Genomic DNA, 10,827 nt, shown 5'->3' on the forward strand with positions numbered 1-10,827 from the left:
CAACTTCCCATTCAAGATAATTCCAGAATTTTAGGCCGCACTAGGGGCCTCCTCTGCCACTTCTGTGGGCGGTGGGCCTCTTCCTCCGTGGGAAACAAATGTTAAAATGTAAATGTTACAACTGCTGTTGGCATAAAGATGAATATCTTGGTATTATATATTAACACTTTGTCCTCAAAGTTACTTTTTTGTTAGTTTCTTTTCATTTGAGAATAAATTAGAACATTTTCGTGGGTCTCTAAAAGCAATGTGGGCAGCGGGCCTTGTGGTCACTGTCCTGGTAGGTCAGCTCACCTCCTCTGCCCCACTCTGTGCTCACTCTAAGACAGACCGTTGCTCATTTTCAGAGTCCCTAGTGAGAGAGGGCAGGGGATAGGTACCCAGCTTCCTTAGCTGGGGCACAAAAGGATGCCAGCAGTCCCCCAGGGATGACCTTGGGAGGCCTTTCAGCTCTGGAGCTATAATTAGAGCCACTGGCCAGTGGACACCCTGGAGAAGACCTGTGGAAAGCTAGCCACGCCCCACCTGGCTGAGCGGGGCGTGGAATTGTTCCAGGGCTTTTAACTGGAGACCATTCACCCAATGCCTGAGCCAGGATGGGTACTCAGAGGCAAGGAAACGTGTCCAGGGGCATTGCTCCATCCACAAGGACTTTGGGGGACCCCTACGGGGGGCTGGGTGCTGCCACCTCCCCCAAGACACATCCCCTCTACCTCCTAGCTCTTTCCTCTGGTCATCCACTCCGGATTCTTGCCCTCCCCACCTGGGGGGGGGCAAGATGTGCCAGGACTGTCCTCCAGGATGCTTCCCTGGGGCCTGGTAAGTCATGGGGCCACAGTCATGTGCTCAGTTATCAGGTACCCCAGACTTTCCCCTCTCAGGTCCCTGGAAACCTGAGAGCCCAGCTGACTGGTGTCACAGTGCTCGGTCCTGCAAGTGGCCCATGCAGCACAGGTCTGGTGGGAGGAGACCACTGGAGGTTCCAAGGGCCTTCCATGTCCCTACGGCCCACACACTCTAAACCTATTCAGAGCCGCCCCCACCCAGCAACCATGGGCTTGGCTTCTTCCCCTCCTTTCCAAACTCCAACTTGGGGGATGCAAGATTAATATCCCATTCCCCACAGCAAACTGGGCCCTGTCACTTTCGGGAGAGCATTCCTGGCTCCTCTCCAAATCAGTGTCCATAAATCCTTGGTCTCCAGCCGGCAGCCCCAGTCCTACCCAGACTCTGGCTGGGAGCAGGCAGGCAACCTCTAGCCTGCTTGCACCATCCAGAAGGAAAGGAAAGAGGTCAGCTGGATCAGACCAGAACCTCATTCCCCAACTCAGGAGAAGGGATGTGGCAGAGCGGTCAGGGCCAGGCAAAGCCTCCACGTTTGGGGGCCGAGAGCCAGCATCTGTCCCAGGGCGCCCGAGCACTGTGGCCACCCTGCCCTTTCTCTCTCCTTTCTCCTCCCTCTTTCCCTCTCTGGCTTCGTGGCTCTCTAGCAGAGCCCCATCTACAAGGACGACTGAAACTTTATAGGGCATGATTCATCGGGTGGCGCGCCCCTCGGAGCCATGGCGCGTATTACATTAATCAGTGTCAGACCACTAAAACCGAGATATGAATATGAATTCTCCATATTGCAGGCGAGATAAATGTGCTGGTGAATATAATTGATTGAAGGAGGGAGGGATGGGTGGTGGGAACAGATTTCAGACTCCAGCATCCAGGGGGTCAATGATGGGTGGGACCTGTGCCCACCCCCCAAGTCTTCAAGCTAGGAACATGGGGTAGGAGGGGGGCAATCTAGAAGGTATGAGCTTCTGACTGTCTCTTTGTCACAGGCCTGCACTGGAGCAGGAAGGGGAGGATCTCCGCATGAGATTTCATACCCTTCCCTACCAGAAGACTCAAGAGACAGAAATCCTCTGCCCCAGACACAGGCTGTCCTTTCTAGTTCCCCATCAGAGGGGGGGGCACCAAGTCACAAATATTAATCCCGTGGACATCCCTCACGCCTACCCCTTTTCGGCTTCAATCTCCTCCTTGCCAGACACTGTCCCTAAGCAGGCGTAGAGTATGAGAGCACCTTCGTACAGGCAGAAAGTTCCAGAAGAACTTCTGCTTTGGCTTTAGAAGAAAAAGAGGTTTCTATGTCTACTCCCAGATATTTCAGGAACCGAAACAGCATGCACAGGAGGTGCTCCCGCTGGGGAGCCACGCACCCTCGCATGCACACTCAAGTGGCTGTGGTGGTGGGGGGAAGGGTGGTTACAAATCATGCACAAAGAACAAAAATGATTGTTCAATGCTTGATTAAAAATTCATCTCTACCTTTTCACTCGAGAAAAATAATTCTGAGGATGGAGATCTGATTTCTTTGCATGGGAAACTTCTGTCAGCAGGGGGGAGCACAGACCCTTCAGGAATTCTAGACCACTGGGTTCTCAGGCGTGGGACTCAGCTGGTGAGCACATGCTGGTCCAGGCCCCTGGGCAGCAGCGTTCAGGGGTCCCAAATGTATTGGACGGGAAGAAAGAAAAGAACAGAGATATGGGGTGTGCAAGCAGCCGAGGCCTGCGTGGGCCAGCCTATTTGATTCTAGGAAATGAAAGCGTGGAGGCTGCCGGCGGCAGAGGAGTCGGCCGCCCACCTGATGCTTCCAGCAGTTACCCAGGAGGAATCTACCAGCGCACTGTGGAAGACGGAGCACCATGTCTGTGAGCCAAGAATGCTGTTCCTCATCACAGCAGCAACACACCCCTGGTCAAAACTCTCTCGACCACACTCTTGCCAAGTACACAGGATCCATCTGTCCCCAGTGGTCAGGATGGGATGTGAGGACCCATCCCAGGAGCTCTGGACTGGGGAGCTGAGGGTGCAGTGACCCCTGAAGCCCTAGTGTCCAGGGCAGAACAGGAACTCCTCTCTAAATTTCCAAGTTCCACCCGGACAATGAAAGCGCCCTGCCTGGGACCGGGCACACACACCCTCCCCACAAAAGCCAGCAGTCCAACCAGCAGGCCTGCCACCGCACCCCCAAATTCAAACAACTGGTGGCACCCAAGATCACACAGAAAGCCAGACCACCGCAAATCCAGGCTCCTACCCACGGCAACTCCCAGGCCCAGCACCCCAGATCATGCGCTATGCCCCAAGGAGCCACATCAACGCCGCGGTCAGGACTCCATTCCGCTTCCAGCCCATAGAGGGCGCGCCGAGCACGTCCATTCGGACTGGAAGCGTCTCCACCGCGGCCGCAGCCCCTGCGTGCCCGCGGGCGGCCGGCCCTTCGCCGGGCTCCGCGGCCCCACTCCTCCCGCGCGTCCACGCGCCCTGCACCCCCACGTGCCCCCTGTGCACGCTCTCCCGCGGCCTTCGCGCCTCCCGTCGCCACTCTTCCTCCAGCCTCTGGGGTGGGGAGGGGCCCCTTCCTCTGAAAGGACGGGGACGGGGTGGGTGGGGGGCTGGAGAACGACGCAGGCTTCCGTAAAAGGGCAGTCAGTCTCCGGTGGGGTGGATCCCCATGTCCTCAAGGCGAGTCGCCCCTTCCCCCGCCACGGAGGAGCCAGGGACACAGACAGCGGCGCCCAGACTTTCCCCTTTGGCTGAGGCGCCCCTCTTCTCCACTGGCAGCCCCCAGACAGCTGGCGCTGAATATGCGGCCTCGGCGGGGTTTGGGGAGGTCCTGTCCTGCATCAGGGACTAGGCTTCTTTCCCCCTGGGCAGGTTCCCCTGCAGCTCACAGCCTCACTGAAGATTTTGTTAATGCTTGTATTCTCAGTTTTCAGGAATTCTGCATAAAGTCATCTGTGCCCTGTTTGAAATGCAGCTGCGGTGGCGAGTTTGCTCTGAGCGCCCCCAGAGGGGGGAAACCCTGACCGCTGTGATTCCCCAAGGTCCTGGGCCATTTCCCACCCTGCACATCCGAGGCCAGCTCAGTCCCGCATCGTCCTACCATCACTCGCAGCCACCTCCCAGACCCTGCTATCCGAGGTTTGTTTTTCCTCTGCTCTCTCGGTGTGCCCATCCAAGGCTCTTGAGTTTAAAGGGGGGGGGGGTCCCTGAGAAACCAAAGCACCCACCCCTCTTTCTTATCCCAAAAGGCTACCTCAGCTCCCTGGCTCCCAAGCCCAGAGAACTCCCAAGCTGCATCTCTCTGCCTGCCCATTAAGACATTTTAAAAGAGCCTCCCAATCTCTCTCCACGTTTGATTTAACCAAGTAACTAAAAAATACCTTCAAAGCCAAAATTTCATACTCCATTGTCCTCACTCTACCCACCAAAGGCACCGACGCCATGATGCACTTTTGAGACAACTAGTTATAAACTGATTTCAAATCCGAAGTTCTCCTTTGGGGACATAATTGGAAATTCATTTTTTCCCCCATTGTTGCCCACTTTAAGAAATCGTTTTTAAACTGCTGAAAATCGAAGTCATTTATGTCCCGAGAAAGGCGTGTCCTTGATAAATGTCTAAGGGTTGGAAAGAATTAAACTGCCTACAAAGAAACTGCCCTGGTGATATTAACAAATTCAACAACCACCAAAAGACTGTGAGAAACACTGGCCTCCGCTGGTGGAAACTCCCCAAGGAGCCTCTCTTCCCAAAGCCAGGGGCATCTGGGCCCTGCCAGCATTGCAGGATTCCGGACACTCCTGTAGACACCCAGCCACACACAGTGGGGGGGGGGGGGGGGACAGTGGGCATCATTTCATTTAGTTTATTAGACAAAAATATATGATTTAGACAAGTTCGCTGACGCGCTATTTACAATCTGAAATCACTCTATATACAGAAAGGAAAGAAGAAGAAAAAAAAAAGACACAAGCACGTGGGGCATTTACCGAGCCGACAGTGAACCAGAGCATGGTGCCAGCCACCAGAGCCTTGGGCAGAGGCCAGGCTGCCTGCACTGGAGCTCGGGCGGTACGAGCCCCTTTCTGCAGAAAGCGATGGATGGGAGTCCTTGATGTCGTGGCCATATTTGTCCGTTACACCAGTCTGAAATATTTGTCCTAATTCCTCCCTCATCCCCTCCCTCCCAAACTCCTCCCCCCTCCCCCTCGCAAAAGTAAAAGAAGACCCTGAATCAGGCGGACGGGAGGGCTGCTAGGATCCGGGGCGTTCCCTCCTGCGGGGCCAGCGAGCTGCAGAAGAAACACAGCAAGACAAGAACAAGAAGGGTCAGTGGATGGACACTATGACCCGGCGTCGCCGGTTCTGCCAGCCAAGCTCCTGGGGGCGTGGTCGCCTGGCCCGCGCGGCTCCCGGGTCGAGAGAAACCTGGTGGAGCCAGAGGGCCCCGCACGCAAGGCTGGTGGACAGCACCCCTTCCACAATGACTGCCAGACCCTACCGGCCGCCCCGCGCAGCTCTCCAGCCCCGTACCCTCCTCCCCCACACCCCACCCCCGCTCCAGCCCAGGCCAACGGAGAGTACGAGCAAACAGCACTCACTTGTCGCGCACGGGCTGGAAGGGCGATTTTAACTGCTGTGCCGGCGAGTCCGGCCTGGGGACGAGGTCTCTCTCTGCGAGGGAGAGGGAGAAGCAAAGCGTTAAGAGGCAGGTGTGTGGGGGGGGGCGCGTTGCTGCGGAGGTGCTCAAGCCTCTTCCCCACCCACCCCCTCCCTCTCACAACAAGGATAGGGTCTCCAAGAAAATCCTTCACCTTCCCTAGGCAGGCCTGCAGGTAGAACTCAGCTCTCCTGACGGAGCCTAAGGCCTTGGCCTCAGTCCCCTAATCCAGGCAGAGATTACCGCTCATCCCCGGGTTTGGCTGCTACCGCCTCTCCCCTCCCTGGCCGGCGCTCCCCCACCTCCAGGCAACGCCGGGGTTCCGGATTCCCGGCCCGGCCCGGGGCGGACACCCCTGGGCACAATACCTGGGAGCGCGGGGCTGCTGCGAGCAGAGGCCTTGTCACCATGGAGCATCCCTGTAGCAACGTGGACCGGCGGCTGCGGCGGCGGCGGTGGCGCAGGCAGGTGCGGGCCGTGGGGCGCGGCGTGGGGCGCGCCGACACCCAGGAAGGAGCGCATGTTGAGCAGGGAGCCCTGCGCGAGGAACGCGCCGTTGGTCCAGTTGGAGAACTTGCCGATGTGGCAGGTGTACAGTCCGTGGCTGGGCAGGAAGGCGGGGTGTTGCAGCGGTGTGCCCGCGGGGGGCCCATGCGCGCCGGGATGGCTGGCGGGAGGCGGCGGGGAGGCCTTGGGCGCGCCGTCGGGACTCGTGGCCGTTTCGGCCAAGGACCAGATCTTGGGCTTGCTGTGCGGCACACCCTGCAGGCCGCCCGACGCGGCGCCCGGACTCAGCAGGCGCGTGCTGCCAGGCTCCGGGACCTCCTTGACCAGGCCCAGGGGCGAGTCCTGGGACTTGAGCGCGTCGGCGGCTGCTAGCGGTGAGCCCTGGTCCTGAGCCAGGGCTGTAGGTGCCGCCAGCGCTCGCGGCGCCTCGGCCTTGTCTTCCTCGTCCTCATTGCTCTGGTCGCCGTCGTGCTCGTCGATTTTGTCGATGTCAATGCTCTCCAGGTCGATCTCCTCATCGTCCTCAGCCTTCTCCGGGTCGCCCTCCGTATCGCTTCCGAAGAGGGCTCCGTCCTCCTGGTCCTTGCTGCGCGCGCCCCACGTCACCTTGTTCTCCTTCTTGAGGCGCCGGCGCGCGTTGGCGAACCAGGTGGAGACCTGCGTGAGGGTCATCTTGGTGATGATGGCCAGCATGATCTTCTCGCCCTTGGTGGGGTAGGGGTTCTTGCGGTGCTCGTTGAGCCAGGCCTTGAGCGTGCTGGTGCTCTCGCGCGTGGCGTTCTTGGGCCGCCCGGGGTCCCCGTACTGGAACTGGCCATAGGGGTAGTAGGCTGGCGCCGTGTGGGCTGCGAAGGTGGCAGGGTGCACCCCGGGGTTGTCTTTGAGTTCATATTGTGAGCCCTGCAACCACAAAGCCCACCGAGGGAGGAGAGAGAGAGAGAGAGTAGGGGTGTGGGGGTGGAGAAAGAGAGAAAGCGCGATGAGTCCCCAAAACTAGGAAAGTCAGGGGCAGCTGCTCCTGTCAGCTCAAGAACACGAAGGCCCCCAGTGCACCACCCGGGGAGGAAGTGACTGGTCAGAATCTTCAGCCTCCTCTAAAAACTGAGCTTCCAACCTTCACGAAGAGGTTGTTTTTGTTTTGTTTTTGTTGTTTTTATTTTTATTATTTTTTTGTCACTCAAGAGAAGTTCCAGAATCCGTGCATTTCCAGTACATCACAGCAGGAGCCATGGCCCCATAGAATCTCCCTAGGCATCCCTCAGTCCCCCCCACCCCCACCACCCACAACAACTTCAACAGCCTTAATTTCCAAGTTTATCTCACACTAACTAGAAGGGAAAACCTTTTAACTGCGCTGATAAAACAGTTTCTCCAAATGTAAAGAACCTAAAGCCTAAGCCCCCTCCGACCCTGAGGGGGTCAAGCAAAATAAACCATCTCGGGTTTTCTTTGGGTCCAAATCCACCAGCAATTTAAAATGAAAGCACACTCCTTTTAGCTCCCAAATTAATCTGCATATAATGGTTCCCCACACTTAAAGGTCGACAGCGGTGACAGGTAATTTAAAATTTTAATCCTGGCCATCATCAACAATAACAAAAACACCATTTGTTTTTTTAAAATACAAAAGGAGGGCTTAACCCGTAAAATATTAACGCGAGGGCTCGGGAGTCCCAGCTGTGTGAAGGGGTACTGCTCTCCTAGGCCTGTTCTCACTTAGTTTATCTCTTAAGTTTGACTGTGATGTGGCAAGAGGAAGCTCAAACTGTTTGCAAGCGTTTAGAGGCCGTGATTTATTTGCGATCAATATTCTTTTTATCATCCGTAGTAAAACACAACAAGTCAAATTATCCCATCAGGTTTTTTGGTAAATAACATTTTATCTTTCTAACAACCTCATTAGGCCTCATTATTACCATAAATTGCCCAGACAGACATTCATTCACAATTTTATCTTTTGACTTCCAAATCCCCAGTCGTAAGGGCTTGGAAACCTAGGCCTAGACTTAAGAGTTTGGATTTAGGCTTACTTTCTGAGAACCAGAGGGTGATCACTGGCAGATACACCCACCTTTTTGAGGGAGATTTCTATATGGTTTCCCCTTAGTTAAAAAAAAAAAAAAATCAAGTTATCTCCCTTCCCCACCACACTACAATGGGAGCAGATTCCCAACACACAGCTCCCTTTCTCTCCTACAAACGCGGGGGAGGGGGGGGAGGGTCCCAAATGGCACATATCTGTATTCAAAATTTCTGTTAAAAAATTATAATTCTCCAAATAAATATGGTCCAATTGCTATGTTAGCAGAGGGCGTTTCCAGACTGAGAAAGTTGTAAAGAGCAGAATATTTCTTTGACTAGTTAGTTTAGTGGTGGATGCCGCAGAGGAAAGGCTGCCCTGGCCAGATTTCGTTTTTCCCCAATCTTTGCAAAACGTACCTTGCACTTCTCTAATTATTTTGGTTCTAACTGTAAGGACGACATTTCGGCCTCTTCTCTGCCAGAATTCTTTTTGAAAGGATACCTTGTAAATCTCTCATCGCTTCCCTGGCATCCCCAGCCGCCAGAACAAAATGGGAGCTGATCTTTTTCGATAGCCAGCGATCTCAAAAGCAACCGGGGCTGCTTTCAGAGAAATAGTCTTCCTTTTCAAAACTACAAGAAAAAGTTACAGAAAAACACACCAGCCGCTTTTCTCTCGTACAGTTGGCCGGTATTTCTTTCCTGACTCTTCTTCGGGGTGTGGGAAGACGTGGGGGGTGCCTGCAAATTGCGTTATCCCGCTCGCAGCAGCGCGAGAGGGGGCTGCCTCCCTGGCCCCCAGCGCCCCGCGCGCAATTCAGCAGTATCCCGAAGTTTAAGCGCGACCTTGCAGTCAGACCAAGGAAAATGGATCCTTTGGACCCACAGAATGGCGAATGCCCCGCGGAGAATTAAATTTGCAGCTCCCTCCCCCATCTGACACCCACTGGGACAGGAGACTAAGAGGGCAGCATTTATTTTAAGCCCAGGGACTCTGCTTTCTTTAATCCTCCATTATGTAACACGGAAAGAAAAGTGCTTTTCATTCGGTGCAAAAGAAATGAAAACTTTGGCAACTTACGAAAGTCAAAGCAAACACCGTTTCGGACGCCAAAATTATTTCCACTTTTTTTTCCCCCTAAATCTCAATTTTGCACACACTCCATTAAGAGTCCCCATCCGGCCCGTCTGATCTCCCCATTGTTAGGTTTATTTTGATCACCTCTACAAGGCTTTCCAGGGTTCTCTCTGGCAAAGTCGGACACAACTAGAGGAGGTCCACCGAAACGGGAGAAAACGGAGTCTCCCCGGCACGGGCCCAAAGCCAGAGAGGTCGCGCGAGCCGGGTGTGCCGGCGAGTCGGGGGCGTCCTGCGGAACCTAGCCGAGCTGCCGGAACGCCGCCCGCCCTGCCCCGCCGCCTCCGCCGAGCCGGGGGCGCGAGCGACTTTGGCCCCAACCTCCAGCTCGAGCCGCGCGCCCCGGCCTGCTCCTATGGCCTCCCGACTCCCGCCGAGACCCCCCGTTCGCGGCCCAGGCCTCCCGCCTCCCCCGGCCGAGCTGCACGGGCCGTTAGCGGCCGGCCTTCCGGCTCTCCCGCCACCCCCGCCGCCTCGGACCCGCGGGCCAGGCCTCCCCCGCTCCCCGCCGGGCCGGCTCCGCCCGCCCGCCCGCCCGCTCTGCCTCCCGCGCGCCGCGCCGCCAGGCGACCCGCGCCCGGGGCGCCTGGGCCGGTGGGGGAGGCGGCCGAGGCGAGGGACGCGGGCAGGCCCGGCGCACTCACCATCTGCGAGAAGAGGCTGAGGTCGGCGGCGTAGGGCAGGAAGGCGCTGTAGTTGGGCGCGCCCGCGTACGGGCCGGCCGCCGCGTACATGCCCAGCACCGAGGTGACGGCGGCCGCACCCGCTCCCGCACCCAGCTCCGCCGCCCCCGGCCGGCCCGACGAGGCGGCGGCGGCGGCCGCCGCAGCCGCGGCCAGCACCCCCGGGCGCTCGCCGCCGTAGGCGCCGGGCCCCGCGGCGCTCAGGTACTGCGGGTAGCCCAGCTGCGGGAAGGACATGTCCGCGGATCCGCGGCGGCGGCGGCGGGCGAGTATTAAAGGGGCGGGGGCGGGGGTCGGGGCGGCGCGGCGGGAGGGTTCGGGGGGGAGAAACGGGCGGCAGACCGGGCGCGCTCGGGCCGGCCCGGAGGCGGGGGCCGGTGGCTGCTGCTCGGCCCCGGTGCTCGCTGGCGCCCGGCTCCCGGCTGCGCCCGGCTCCGCGATCCCGCGCCGACTGCGGCGGCCGCCCTCCGCTCGGGCGGCGGGGCTTTCAGACACAATTTGAAGTTGATGCTTTGATTGGCATCCCCTTGAGCGCTGGCCCCGCCCCCGGCTCCCCTCCCGCCCCCTCCCTGCCTCCCGCCCGCCCTAGCCCGGCCGCTCCCGCCCCTCCCGGCGAGCACGTGGTGCTCCGCGCCGGCCGGGCCACCTCCGCCCGCTGTGGGCGCGCAAGCGGCCCGGCGGCGGGTGCGGGCCTGGCGGCTGCGGGCTTCTTCCCCACCGGCTCCCGCGGCTGTCTGACAACCTGTCGACACCGGTTTACAGCTGTCGGACCCTGGGGTTTGCTGTTTCCAAGCCGAGGTGTGTCTGCTCCTTCAGGAAAACATCTCGGCGCCTGTTTTTCTGCCGTTCGGGCAGCGGTGCTGGCGCTGGGGCGGTGACAGACAGCCGACGGGAATGGCCTCTCCTCCGAGGTTGGCGCTGCCTTGGCCTCCCCCAGACGTCTTTGGCAGAAGCGCACCCCGGCGCCCTC

General features: G+C 58.1%; 1 protein-coding gene across 1 annotated transcript; it reads right to left on the reverse strand.

Moving 5' to 3' along the window:
- Window positions 1-5,081: 5,081 nt before the first annotated feature.
- On the reverse strand, window positions 5,082-10,094 carry IRX1 (iroquois homeobox 1). Its single transcript, XM_028089979.1, has 4 exons — window positions 9,819-10,094; window positions 5,876-6,914; window positions 5,449-5,521; window positions 5,082-5,139 (listed from the first exon to the last, which is right to left on the reverse strand). The coding sequence occupies exons 1-4, from the start codon at window positions 10,092-10,094 to the stop codon at window positions 5,082-5,084; spliced, it is 1,446 nt and encodes a 481-aa protein (XP_027945780.1).
- Window positions 10,095-10,827: the final 733 nt, after the last annotated feature.

Source organism: Eumetopias jubatus, unplaced genomic scaffold, assembly GCF_037043125.1.
Source record: "Eumetopias jubatus isolate StellerSeaLion01/CBP00866 unplaced genomic scaffold, mEumJub1_p1.0 scaffold_5, whole genome shotgun sequence".
In the NCBI taxonomy this organism is placed as follows: Eukaryota; Metazoa; Chordata; class Mammalia; order Carnivora; family Otariidae; genus Eumetopias; species Eumetopias jubatus.

Excerpts from the sequence above, each read along its gene's own strand:
- IRX1 (XM_028089979.1), bottom strand. The coding sequence starts at position 10,094 with ATGTCCTTCCCGCAGCTGGGCTACCCGCAGTACCTGAGCGCCGCGGGG. Across the intron at positions 6,915-9,818 it reads TCAGCCTCTTCTCGCAGATG|GGCTCACAATATGAACTCAA; the intron begins GTGAGTGCGCCG and ends TTGTGGTTGCAG. Across the intron at positions 5,522-5,875 it reads CAGCAGCCCCGCGCTCCCAG|AGAGAGACCTCGTCCCCAGG; the intron begins GTATTGTGCCCA and ends TCTCCCTCGCAG.